This window comes from Rosa rugosa, chromosome 6, assembly GCF_958449725.1.
Source record: "Rosa rugosa chromosome 6, drRosRugo1.1, whole genome shotgun sequence".
In the NCBI taxonomy this organism is placed as follows: Eukaryota; Viridiplantae; Streptophyta; class Magnoliopsida; order Rosales; family Rosaceae; genus Rosa; species Rosa rugosa.
The window spans coordinates 6,682,311-6,697,311 of NC_084825.1; the positions used below are offsets into that span (position 1 = coordinate 6,682,311).

General features: G+C 40.7%; 1 protein-coding gene across 1 annotated transcript; it reads left to right on the forward strand.

The window, feature by feature from the left end:
* The first annotated feature begins 7,863 nt into the window (after window positions 1–7,863).
* LOC133715594 (uncharacterized) lies at window positions 7,864–10,633 on the forward strand. The gene is made up of 2 exons (XM_062142134.1): window positions 7,864–8,982; window positions 9,556–10,633. Exon 2 carries the CDS (start codon window positions 9,866–9,868, stop codon window positions 10,625–10,627), a length of 762 nt encoding a protein of 253 aa, XP_061998118.1. The 5' UTR covers window positions 7,864–8,982; window positions 9,556–9,865; the 3' UTR covers window positions 10,628–10,633.
* The last annotated feature ends 4,368 nt before the right edge of the window (window positions 10,634–15,001 follow it).

Sequence of the window (15,001 nt, forward strand, 5' to 3'; positions counted from 1 at the left end):
GAAGTGCAAAAGATGAGCAAGATCCCATATGCATCTGTAATAGGGAGCCTCATGTATGCGATGCTATGCACAAGACCTGATATCAGTTATGGCGTAAGCATAACTAGTCGATATCAGTCCAATCCAGGTTTAGAACACTGGAGTGCTGTTAAGAATATCCTTAAGTACTTGAGAATGACTAAATATTTATTCCTCGTTTATAGAGGTGGTGATTTGCAATCAGAGTTGCAAGTGGAAGCATACACAGACTCAGATTTTCAATCTGATGTGAATGACAGAAAATCCACATCAGGGTTTGTCTTCACCTTGAATGGAGGTGCAGTAAGTTGGAGAAGCTGCAAGTAAAGTGTTACTGCAGTTTCCACTACTGAGGCAGAATATATTGCAGCTGCAGAGGCTGCAAAGGAAACAGTTTGGATGAAAAAGTTCAACACTGAACTTGGTGTGGTTCCTACCATTGAGTCACCGATTCCACTTTACTGTGACAACAATGGGGCAATTGCTCAAGCCAAGGAACCAAGGTCTCATCAAAAATCCAAACACATCGAAAGACGTTTCCATATCATAAGGGAGATTGTTAATCGTGGAGACGTTAACATTCTCAAAGTAGCATCTGTTGATAACATATCAGATCCATTCACTAAGCCTTTATCACAAGCAAAGCTAGAACAACATCTTGAGAAGATGGGTGTACGTTTCATGGCTGATTGGGTTTAGTACAAGTGGGAGATTGAAGGAATTGTGTCCTAAAACAATCATTTTGATGTAATTATTATTGTAATTATTATTAATCAAAAGGGCAAGTTTATTGTTCATTGCTTATATTTAATATTTGATTGAACAAGGTCCAAGGAATATGAGTTAAAGAGAAAGTAATCTAAAGAGTTAGATGTGTGAGACCTTTACTCTTTCACACTCTTATCCTAAAAGGTTCCTAGTCATAGGATTATCACTTGGACATTGATAATCCGGAAAGACTAGCACATACTATGTATGCTCAATATGGAGGATGATATGTCTCTTGTCATTTGTGTAGAGACACTAATACAAGTATGTGGGTGCTCTTAACTTAACGAGTACACTGAACGCGATCATTAGAGTTCTTGTATGGAGTCTTACTTACATGTCAAACTTGAACTCTAAATTGCAATAATACAAATTAGTCCTTTGACCTGAGACACCATAGTTGTCTTATGAGTGAATGGATTATCTCTTGATGATGCAATAATATTGTGTCCCTTAATGGATATAATAGATGCATTCATTGGTATAATCAATTCGGTCATGGAGACATGTGAGTGTACAACAAGGAATCTCTATCCTTAAGTAAATAAGGTGTATGTTCAAAGATGTGATTCAATGAGTCTTTGGCCAAAGCATTGAATGAGATTTAAAAAGGAGTTTTTAATCACATTCTAGGAATCACATAAGAATGAAAATCACATTAGGGGATTGACATATCAATTCCATACCCCGATGATGTGATTTAGAACATCGTGTTAGAGAAGGACCGTATTGTATTGTAATTCCAATTGAATAGGTTCTTTGTCATTCTACATTAACTAGGGTAGTCATGATATGTTGCAAGACGTCACTCATGACTTGTGAAGTCCCCGAGGATTAATAAACATTTATTATCCTAATAACAAGGGAGAATCAAAAATGGAGTTTTTGATTCGTAAACAAAATAGAATGGTTTCTATAAACTTCACTGCCTTGTTAATTAGAACCTAAGAGATCGCACACCATATAAGTGGATCCTTGAGATTGTATATGAAGAAGATTAAACAAGAGTTGGTTATGACCAAATAATTAATTAGATTTATTATTTGGACATAATTAGGTTTTTCGGGTAAAACCGAACCTATTGGGCCTAAACGATTGTCGGGCTTTTCGTGTGGACTTGGGCTTCACTAAATGAGATTTAAATGAAAGCCCAAGACACATTTTTAGTGCCCAATAAGAAGTATGGACCAGCCAAAATATTGGCTTTATGAAAGTCAATATTTTCTTTTAGTAATTGGAGTTATTTCCTATTATATAAAAGTGAAAGCATGGACATAATAATAAGTGTGTCTCCACACTATTATTTTCAGATTAGAGAGAGAGAGAGAGAAAGAGTTCTTTCTTGGTCCATTACAAAATTAAAGGAAAGAAGAACACTTGCATAATTTCTTCTTTTCTTTCATCTTTCTTCATCTCTTGATTCACTTGGTGAAGATCCTTAGAGGCCATATCCTTTTGTGGCTTTACTTGTTACATCAAAGAGAAGATTACAAGCACAAGAAGGAGTACAAGAAGGAGTTCTTAATCCAAGGTGCTTCAAGGTGGAGGAAACACACACAAGGAGAGATCAAGGAGAGGAACTTTGGTGGTTCACTTGGATCGGATTAAAATCACGCTCCAAGGGTGAGTAGAACATAAACTCCCTCTTTGTTCTTCCTTACTATGCATGCTATGTTTATATACATATCACAATAAGCCAAGATCATGGGTTAAAGGAATGGATTTTATGTTTAGTTAGTAGTTTAATGGTTAAACTAATTCCGCACTAATTAAAAAGTTTTGAAATCCATCCATTCCTTCACCTATTACATTACAATTTCTAGGTCTTGGTACCAAGTACCACACATCATTCCTAGTGAATTGATTTAGTTCTTCCTGCATAGCACTAATCCAATCATCATCCAATAAGGCTTCCTTGATATTTTTTGGTTCAATTAGAGACACAAAACCAAAATGAGATATGACATTCATACAGAGAAGATTTTCAGTGATGAAACATAATAATGCATTCCCTTGACTTACCTCATTCTGACTTACTTGTGCTGCAGCTTGCCTCCTCGTTGTCAGTCCATCAGATATCTGACCAATGATGTCCTGATTAGAATGGTCTTTTTGCACTTGCTTGAAGCCTCTTCTCATGGTAGGAGCTGGTTCAAAGATACTATCGGTCTTTTCCTCTTCATCAGTCAGGACTTCATCGCTTGATGTTGGAGTGACTGAGGTGGTGGTAGATGATGTATCTGCAAATGATTCTTCCTGTTTCATACATTGATCATCAATGGAGACATTTTTGGATTCCATAACAACTCGAGTTCTTTTGTTATAAGCTCGATTGTTCATAAAATATCCCAGAAATACACCATCATCACTTCGTGCATCAAACTTACCAAGGTGTTCTCTATCTCGTAAAATGTAGCAGGGACTTCCAAAAACATGAAAGTGTCCTACATTAGGCTTTTTACCTTTCCACAGCTCATAAGCTGTTTGATCTGGTCTGAAGAACACTCTATTTATGGTGTAACATGCAGTACTTATAGCCTCAGCCCAAAAGTTTGTACTTAACCTTGCAGCATGTAGCATAACTCTAGCCATATCCAGCAATACCCTATTTTTTCTTTCCACAATGCCATTCTGTTGAGGAGTGATTGGAGCTGAGAACTCATGTGACACACCAAGCTCATGAAAATAGTTAGCAAAGGCAACATTTTTAAATTCAGTACCATTATCAGACCTTACTCTTACTATGCTGGTATTGAATGACTTCTTTTCAATTATCAAATTTTGACTGAGATTTTTAAATGATTCAAATGTTTCAGTCTTGTCTCTTAAGAAATTTACCCATGTATATCTTGAGCTGGTCCCATCAGATCCATGTGTAACAGTTCCAGTACCTTTGTGGTTGTTGCTGAATTCACCACCTTGTGAGGTGCCTTAGTTTGCTTTCCAATCTTGCAATCGCCACATATCCTGTCAGTTTTGCCATTTAGATTGGGTAGTCCTCTGACACATTGTTTGGAAGATAACTTCAGTAAGTCCTGATAGTTTACATGTCCCATCCTTCTGTGCCAGAGTTCAAACGTCTCTTCTGTGGATCTTACCGACATACAAGATTGCAACCTGAAAGTTTCATTAGCTTGAATATGATAACAGTTATCTGGAGATCTCTTACCTCTCATGATACCTTCTCCTTTCTGATTCAGCACCAAACTTCTCTGTTTGTTAAACCACACATCTTCATAGTCATCAGCCAAATGGCTGACACTAATTAAATTTGCAGTCAGGCCTTCAACATATAGTACATTTTTTAGATTAGGTATACCTGGAGTGTTAACTGTGCCCCGAGCTAGAATACTTGCTTTTCCTCCATCTCCAAAGGTGACGGAGCCAGTTGTGTTTTCATCCTCAAAGGAGATAGACCAGGCTTTGTCCCCAGTCATATGTCTAGAACAACCACTGTCAACGTACCAAAAGTCTCGTCGCTTGTCTGCCAGGGCAGTCAGAGCTACCAAACAAGTTGCCTCAATATGAGTAGTTTGCTGATCTGTACTTACACGAGTCAAAAGACAGGTAGCATCAGTTTCATTTGTATGAGCTAAAAGACACTTACTCTCATTCTTCTTGATCCAGATATTCTTTCCTCTTCCAGTTTGAAGATTTTTCTTAGAAAACATTTCAGTTAATTTGTTGATGAGTTCTTTTTGTTCTCTAAGTTCACACTGTAAAGATTCAACAGTACATTTTTCTTGAGAAATCAGTGAGGTTTACAATCTTTCATTACACCTAGATCTGATATGACCTATCTTACCACAGTGATGACAAGTAGGAATAAAAGTTCTAGAGTTTGTATACCTGATTTGACCAGTGGAAGACTCTTGGTCAATTTTTACCTGATGAGTGCGTGTTGGCTGACCTTCCTTCATATTTCTCAGTATTTTGACTTGATCATCATTTGAAACGTCCTCAGTTTTCACAGGTGATCCTGATGCTCTTACGAACTTTGTACTTTTGGAATTCTCTCCAGTGTATCCTAGCCCAAAGGTGTCATGTGGTGCTCTTCCTGCCCCAAGTAATTTTGTCATATTGTTGGAGCTGACCTCAAATCTGGTGAATTTTTCTTGAGTCTATTTTAGCTCATCTTGCAGAGACTCATTTTTAACCAATAACTCCAGATTTAGGACTTGTTGTCCTCTTACGTCCAGTTCCAACATTTTGATTATGTTGAGACACTCAGTCTTTTCATCTTTCCAAGTTGAAGAACCTTGGTCACTTTGCAAGTCAGCTATCTCTTTCACAAGTTTGCTTCTTTCCTGTTCCCATATAGATTGTGAAGTTTCCAACATGTGCTCCACTTTTTCTTTTTCAGTTCTCAGAGATTCCACCTCCTTTTCTAAGCTTAAGTTTCTTAGTAACGTGACCTTTGAAGCTTTGTAGAGTTGCTTGTAGCGGATATTAGTTTCATCATCAGAAAATGCCTCGTCACTGTCTGACTCAGGTAGAAGTGATGATACAAGAGCCACATTTTCCACTTCTTGAGACTCATCATCACTCCAAGTTGAAAGAAGAGACTTGTTATTGCTGTTTCCGTGCTTTCTATTTCCACAGTCAGTAGAGATATGACCGTAGCCACCACACTCATAGCATTTAGGTTTTCCTGAGTGAGTTCCCTTGAAGCTTCCTTTTCCACTCTTACTATTGTAGTCACTACTGCTACTACTGCCGCCATAAGTGTTCTTCCTAGAAGTATTAGGATTCCTAGCAGAGTTCTTGCTTTTGAGAAATCTTTTGAATTCCTTTGTCAGTAAAGCAAGATCTAGTGTTTCTTCTTCCTCTTCTACTCCTTTTACTGCCTTGAAGGCTACACCCTTGTTTTTCTTCTCAGGTTTTAATCTCATCTCATAAGTTTTGAGATTTCCGATAAGCTCATCAAGTGGATACTCATCAATATCAAATGAATCCTCTATACTGGTGACTTTTGAAAGAAACTTTTCTGGCAAGGCCCTGAGTATCTTTTTGACTATCTTATCTTCATCAAAGGGTACTCCCAGACTACGACACTGACCGGAAATTTTAAGAATTCTACCATGAAAATCATCCACGGTTTCATCATCTCCCATAGTCATAGTTTCGAACTCAAAGATCAATGCTTGTAATTTCTGTGCACGCACCTTTTTATTTCCTTCGTATGTAGTCTGTAGAAGATCCCATGCCTGCTTGGCAGTATCACAATGACTGATCCTCAGTTTTTCTCGTTCAGATACGGCTGTGAAAATGCTGTTCTTAGCCTTGAAATCTGCTTGCAGATCACGAACTCCTTCCTCAGTCCAGTCCTTCCTTGGTTTGGGAGTGGCAGTGGAAGAGCTTTCTCCTTTTGCTTTTACCATAGGTACAGTCCAGCCATTTTCTACAATATTCCACACATGTTCATCTTGAGCATAGAGATATGATTTCATGTATATCTTCCACTGAGTACATTTTTCACATCCACCATCGAACCATGGAGGACTGTTTACAGATCCACTAGCAGCTCTATCACGTGAATGTTCCATCTTTCCCGGAATCACTAGAAAGTTCTAGAACCCGCTCTGATGCCAATTGAAAACACCAGATGGAACAATGACTCTATGTTTTTGTATGACTAACAAGGCTTTGTAATTCAAACAGCTTAATTAAGTAAGAAGAACACAAGAATTGCTGACGTAGTGTAAACCTCACCACTGAGGAAACATCACTGCGTGGCTTTTAACGTAGCCAACGCGAGGAACAAATCCACTATTAAATCAAATTGTTACAAATCACAAGTCGTAGTATACAACACAACTACGTTACTAGCAGCATCACTAACTTGCATACAATTTGAAACGCCTATACTGTAACTTCAAATCTATCAACGAATCAATTTTTCTCTTTCTCCTTGTATCAAGGACTCACTGATCTGAAGTATGATATGTGAGAAAGGATGCTGTGAAATGGACAAGTAGATATGAAGGAGAGTTTTTCCAGAAATCAGTTTGTGCAACACATGAAACAAAACAAAAATTACCTAACCCGAAAACTCTGAAAAACAATGCAGTTTGAAAGACCTTTTATAGAGGAGTACAACTCCCCCTCAATCAAATATTTTCTTGTTACCAAAAACAAGATAAACATGGAAAGGTTTTTAAAATCGTTTTGAATATGCAATCAAATCTTTCCTAACCAAAATTAGTCAATATCTCAAATTGATATGCATGTTGAAAACTCTTTAATGCAGATGAGAATATTGAATCAATCTAACCGATATGCATATCAATTTAAAATCATGCAAAATAATATGAAATGAATACCATATTTAACTCAAGATCAGTGAGGCGATTCTCCTTGATCTTCTCTCCATGATCCGATTCTGCAATATTTTGTTTTCCTTGTGACCATGGAAAATCATGTATTGAATGGTAATAGCCCAATATACTTACAAAATCCCATCACTACCAGACATGGCGGAATGTGTAGATAAACTGATTCTTAGTTTAGAAATTAACATTGAATACCAGCAAGAAGGACAAATAACACCATGGAATTTTCTTAGGTACCCGGGTGTTTACCATACACCAATTTTGTTAAATATTTTGAATCATTGGATTAGTAACATATCTAATGGTCCAAAATACTGTTTAGTCCTTAGTCAATTACTTTTAGTTAAATAGTATTTATTACTAATTAATTTTATCATTAACCAATTAATATTTGATTATCAATTAACAATTACACTATTGAAATTACGTTTTTTCCTTATTAAAAACAAAAGACTTCTAATCTAGGCTCACGGAATTAGTATTAATTAAATAGTCTTTATTACTAATTAATTATAGCATTAGTAGTTTTCTTAACCAAATATAATTATTTTTACATGCATTTTATGACAACCACAATAACTAATGTAAAAATAGATAATATGTTAAAAAAAAAACACATTATGTGCCTTCGTCAAAGTGATTGACGGAGAGGAAATCAAGTAATTAGCAATCACCATCAATCAGCATGGATCAAGGACCAATCAGTAGTTAATGTCATCATTGTAATTGATATTTCCGTTGTAATTTTCTCCCTATATAAAGGGGCTATGAAATGAAATGAGTAGACCAATTCCAATTCTCATTTTACTTTTACACGTTATCAGCACGCTCAGAGCCAATAGCCAAGAAAGAAATCTTAATTTTCTAGTTTCTTTCCATCGAAAAAAACCAAAACCCTAGAAGAAAAACATATTTTCTTCTTTTTTGCCACCACTAATTATCAAAAAAAAAAAAAAAAATTTCCTTCTTCCCCGATCAAGACCGGCCTCCACCCCAACCGTCCTGCACAGGCGCTGCATCAGCCTGCCTCCCAGCACCCTTGGAGCAGCAGCCTAATCCATCTGCACCGACTCTACAACCCAGCCCCGACACCTGCAGATCCCGCCTGCAGCCTCCAGCCCCACCCGGGCCTTGCCTAGCCAACCTCGCGGCGTCTGCTCAGCCGCCTGCATCAGCAGTCCCGTGCCCCCGCATCAGCAGCCCTCGCACGCACAGCCCCGCGCGGCCTAGTACCAGCCTGCCCACCATCCGCTGTAGACTCGCATTCAGCAGCCCATCCTAGCACCGATCCGGCGATCCCTGCAGCACCAGACCCAGTCGCTTCCTCGCGATTGCAGCAGCCTGCCCACCGCGCCTGACAGCCCCAGCGACCCCTCACAGCCCAGCCCCGCGCCCTGCTGCAACACAGCCCCGCGCACTGCTGCTGCTACTGCACCGAGCTCTGATCCCAGCAGCCCCAAGCACCGATCACCTGTAGTTGCACACGGAAGAAGACGCACCTGCAAACCAGAAGGAAGGAAAGCAGAAGGAGGAAGAAGAGAGAGAAGGAAAAAAAAAAAAAGGAGAAAAAAAAAGAAAAAAAAAAACAAAAGGCCCAAAGACCAGAAGGCCTAGAGAAAAAAAAACAAAAACAGAAAAAAAGAAACTCGGCCCAAAGTAAAGGGGCCAGCCCAAAGAGCAGACCCGGCCCAGACCAAAAAAAAAAAAAACAAAAGCAGGCCTCACTGGTGACGCAGCCCAGCAAGAAGAAAAAGAGAAAGAGAAAAAAAAAAACTCCGGCCCGCTGCTGAAAAACAAAACATCGCTACACACACCTGCATCAATACGCGCGTGCGCTAGGATCGTTTTGTTTTCTCGAAATCAAGTATGTTTTCTTTATTTTGTTTTTATGATTTTAATCAAGCATGTGAATTTTATTTATGTTTTCTATTTTTAAGCATGCTTTATACTTCATTGTTCATGCTTTTATTATATTTTGTTATTAAGCATGTTTAGTTAAGATAATTTTAAGCATGCCTTGTTATTTATATAAATTATGTTTAAGCATGCTTTATATTTTATTGCTTATATTTTTATTATGAATTTTTAAGCATGTTTCGTGATTTTTATTTTACTCATGATATATTATTGCTAATTATTATGTGTAGTATATAATTTATTGTATATTTGTGAAATTTGAGCATGCCATGTAGTTTAATTTTATATATGCTATGGTTATTTTTAGAATGCAACATATACAATCCGCTTTGCCATGATAATGAAAATTCATGCGCATTATACACACACACTTACTGTGATAAAGTATTTTCACATAGCATCGAAACAAATGTGACCATTACGAATCTTGGTCTTGAAATCTAATTCATATGTTTGGAAAATAATTCATGTGGATGTCTTTATGACTGCGTAATTTATATCTTCCTTCTTGTTTATGTAGATGGCTGATCCAACTCGACCTGAATTTGACATCTTGGACTCAGAAGGACTTGAGTATCATCGTTGGGTTTCCGATGTAGAAACTGCCTTTGTGGCAAAAGACTACACTGCCACCATTACCGACCCCAAAGATGATGAATTATCTAACAAGGTGAAAGCAAATGCCTTAATGTTTCTGAGGCGACATATTGATCCTAGCCTACGCTGGGAGTACCTTCAGTTGAAGACACCCAAAGAACCGTGGGATGCCCTTAAGGGACGTTTTGGGAACATTCATGACACCTTGCTCCCAGAACTAACAGTTCAGTGGAATGAAATCCGCTTGCTTGACTATATATAAAAGGGTCAATGACTTCAACAATGATATGTTGCGCCTAAAGGCACGTCTAAATTTCTGTGGAAAGGAACTCACAGAAGATGATATGATCCAGAAGACTCTTTCTACTTTTCCTACTTCAGCAATTATACTAGCGAACCAGTATAGGCTGGAGTATGACAACAAAAGAATCACAACATTCAATAAGTTGATCAACCTACTGCAAGTGGCTGGGAGGCATAATGAGGTTCTTTTGAACAACAATGCCAGGCCTGTTGGGACAAAGAAAATTCCCGAGGCTAATTATGGCAAAGTGAAAGGTGGAAAGAACCCCAATGCAAAGGGGGTTGGACGTGCTGATCCCTACCCACGTGGCAACAATGCACCACGTGGCAAGGGACGTGGGGGTCGTGATATGGGCCGTGGAGGCCCTCCCAATGTATGGCGCAGAGATGGTGGTGCTGGCCGTAGTGGTCATGGAAACAAGGTGCAAAGGGCACCTAAGAACCCTTCAGTCAAACAGGATAGAGTTGGCAATGAACCATGCTATAGGTGTGGAGTCATTGGACATTGGTACAAGAACTGCCAAGCAAGCAACAGAGTAGCAGCCAATTACAAGAGGTATAGGGAGTCTAAAGAACAAGAGGCTCACTATATGGAAGAAGGAGGCCATGACCCAGACGTCAACCTCACAGTTGCAGACTTTAATGGCAACAAGGAACTTGCTCAGTCAACTGATGCCCCAGATTTTGACTGATCTGCTTTATTTATTTTATTTTCCAAAAACAGTTGTGAAGGCATAATGCCTCATTTTTAATTAGACTATTACTTGGTCTTAAAGTTTATTTCAATAATGGTTTGATGAATTAGATTTCTGAACAAAGACCTTGATTTGATTATCGTTGGCTTATTAATAAATTTTGAATTTTATTCTGAAGCACTGAATTTATTCAAATTTATTTACTACACATATTTACATGGTTCGAAATTGCACTATAAAGATGTAAAGCAATACATCTAGAGAAAAAAATTATTAGAATGAAAAGATTAATTATCATTCTACTAAAATAGAAATACTCTAAAGCATATGAGATATATTTGTAGATACCTCCACTAGCAAGGCTAGTTCTCTACATCACCAAGCATAAGTAACACCCACTTTGGGACATCCACAAGACATGGCAAGGCCCAACCGAGACATACATCGTGTAGCCCTATGTTCAGGCTACGCGGCGGTATCCGGAAGTCGCAAATCCGCCACCGGGAAGCCACCTTGCCGCCCTTGCCAACATGCCTCCATAACATAGCTTTCTGCATGTTAAATAGACTAGAATAGTGTGGTTTCTTGTCCCACATCGAAGAACAAGTAAAGGAGAAGCATTCCTTCATCTATAAAAGGAATGCCTCCTCCCACAACTCAACACATTCCACATTCATCCATCCCATTACATCTCTTGTAATCTCGTTGGGCCGCAAGGCTCGACACACTAGTATAAGCTTTCAAGTGGACGTAGTCTCCCGCTCATGCGGAGGCGAACCACTATACATCTCGTGTCAACTCTCTCTCTCTCTCTTTATTTATAGCTAACTAGGATCCCCACGGATCACTAACGTTAACATTGGCGCCGTCTGTGGGAAGCCAACACAATGGCTTCGTCACCTACCGTGAGCTAAGTCTGCTTAGCGGAACTTAAAGAAAATTTTCCCTCCTTTGAGCTACTTCAAATTCATTGGTCACCCATTTCCCTTTGGTCATTCATGAATTTTCATTGGTTCCCAGTGAGTTCATGTTTGAAGTTGTGTTTCTTGGCGGCAACTTTTGCCAAGGCATGATCAAACATCACTCCAGCGGTACAACTACTCAACTAGAGCAGAAATGTGCAGAAATTTGCACTTTAAGGGCCGGTCAACACGTAGTCAACGCCCAAGGAGTGGTCAAAATTTGCAGAAACTGCTCAAAACACCAACATATGGGGCGTTCAATGCTCGGTCAACTCCCGGCGGGGCTGGTCAACGCCCGGCGGGGTCGGTCAACGCCCGGCGGAGTCGGTCAACGCCCATCAAGGCTTGGTCAACGCTGCACTACAAAAAATAAAAAATAAAAAATTTTTAGGTGTCAAATTGCTCTGGACACCCAGAGATTTGCTCTGGACACCCTTTGGCATTCTTCAGTCATCAGCGCCCCGCTGAACTGTATACTACTGCACACCAAATCCGCAGCTAGCTACAACCACCGCCAGGCACCAGGCTCTGGCAGCTCCGCTGAGCTCCTCCGCCAGCGACTGCAGTTTCCTCAACCAGCTCGCTGCAAGCTCACGGCAGGCTCCGCTGCATTCCTCCGCGGGCCTCAGCTCCGCTGAGCTCCTCCGCCAGCGACTGCAGCCTCCGCCAGTTGCCATGCAGCAACTCCAACATCGCCCCATCAACCGCTCCGATCATCAAAGGCAAACTGTCTCCACCGCACTTTTGAGCATCCGCTGAGCTCCAGACCTCTCCACCTCTCAACGTCAGCGGCGGTCGATCACCGCTGGGCAACCCCAGCCGAACTCTTCCTCCGCTGAGTTACGCTCCGCCGGTCAGATGCTCCGCCGAGCTCCGAGTCTCCGCCGAGGTCTGTGTCTCCGCTGAACACCACGTACCGCTACCTAGTACTCGCGGCACCACCAAGCTTTGAACACCCAGAAATATGCTCTGGGCACCCAGCAGATCTCACTGCTCGTTGCTCAACCTCCGCCAGGCGGACACCACCGGTCTGTACGCCGCCGCGCTGGGAAACCTCCGCCGGGTTTCTCCGCCATCACTGCCGAGTTGCACCGCTAAAGTTCACCGTCGAGCTGCACCGCTTAACCAAGTCTCCGCTGAGCTCACACCCTCCTTCTAGCGCCATCTTAGCAGCTCCCCCACCACCGGCGGTCACCAGCTCCGCTAACTCCATTACCGATAACCAGCTCCGCTAGCACCTCCAGCAGGCACCGCTAGCATCAACAGCAACCCAAACATGCCCCGAGCTTTGATGGCTGTCAAAATCTGCAAAATAAGCTAAGCCTCTCTCTTCTCTCAATTTGCCTCTGCTATCGAGATATAAGAGATTGTCAACATCACACAATTAAATTATTATTTGTCAAACAGCTTAGACTCAAGCCACATACCCTCTGACAATTAATAAAGGGTGCACGTGCTATGCTATGTTCTAAATTCATGACATACACTTGCGGCACTCTTAATTGATAGATGGGATTCAACTTGCACATGACATGCATTTAAGTGGCCCATCCGTGCCTTGTGCTATACATGCATATGCATATATATGTATACATATAATAAACCCATCTGTTAAAGCATGCTAGTCCCATGAAACAATGACAAGTGCACATCCAACATGCTATGCCATACATGTGCTACGCACATAACTATACAAACAAACTTGTCATCTGCCCATCCAATTTTTTGGTCATTAAAAATCTGACGACGGGCTCGTGCTTCTGACTATATCATTTCTGGGTAGGAACTTGTACACATATATATATATATATAGGCTATTGCGTGCGTATACCAAGTTGATTCTTGTCACTTGGGCCATATACATTTACATGTAAACGCTACCATCACGGCCATGTTTCATTTGCTTATAAACTTTACTTAAAATTTTATCAAAGTATATATGCAAATTTTTGATGTCGATTTTACAAATCCACATATTAATCATCTATTTTTGTTTCAAGGAAATTCAATTATTTCTATCCAGCATTCAACCGCAACTACGAGTTGACGGACATTATCGGAGTACTTTATCCGCCACAGGCAATTGACCGTCATGCTCGGCCAACTCCGCTAGCCTCCAAATCGGCATAAGATAAGTCACTATATCTTATCTCTTACGCTCTTACAATTTGAGCTATTGTCGATGCCATGACTATACATGTCTCCATAACCCTTAAGCATGCCCACAACATGTTATTAGCAACTTTCCTACAAGTACATGCTATACACACATGCCATGCTTCTATTTTAATTGCAACTCAATTAAATAAACGTGTGACATTCATCTAGAGGCTTGTGACACTTACGACTTCGTTAAAACATGCTCGGATAAACGACTTGCTCGGGTTACGACTTGCTTGGGTATCGAGTATGGCCACGACTTGCGCTTGGGCCACGCCTCGCATGCTCGCACAGCGCCTACACACTAAACTACACCCAACTTGCTCGAACAACCCAACTTGCTCGATCATGTCCAACATGTTTTACTTAAGCCTCAAGTTCACAAACGCTTTGTTCTATGTCACGGGGACTACTCCCACAAAATTACTATGGACACCCATTACACTTGCCACTATCTATTGTGCGTATTAATGGCCATAAGATCCACATATACAACTACCAATATTTTACATGTTCATACACATTAATGGAATATTGAATTCTTCTACCATTTGTTATTCCCTTCAAATCGAATTCTTTTTCGCATTCCATTAATACGGACGATAACCAATACAACAAGCATTCTACATATGCGCGTTTTTTGTCTCATTGTGCAGGATTCGGCGAGTCCCTTCTTGCTTGCGGAGCTCGGGGACTTGTAGGGGCCGTGCGCCCCTCGGATATTACTTATGCTTGATGACTTCATGATTTGAACTCCCCAACCAAGAAGCTACTCTTACTCGGGGACTTCGGGGACTTGTAGATACCTCCACTAGCAAGGCTAGTTCTCTACATCACCAAGCATAAGTAACACCCACTTTGGGACATCCACAAGACATGGCAAGGCCCAACCGAGACATACATCGTGTAGCCCTATGTTCAGGCTACGCGGCGGTATCCGGAAGTCGCAAATCCGCCACCGGGAAGCCACCTTCCCGCCCTTGCCAACATGCCTCCATAACATAGCTTTCTGCATGTTAAATAGACTAGAATAGTGTGGTTTCTTGTCCCACATCGAAGAACAAGTAAAGGAGAAGCATTCCTTCATCTATAAAAGGAATGCCTCCTCCCACAACTCAACACATTCCACATTCATCCATCCCATTACATCTCTTGTAATCTCGTTGGGCCGCAAGGCTCGACACACTAGTATAAGCTTTCAAGTGGACGTAGTCTCCCTCTCATGCGGAGGCGAACCACTATACATCTC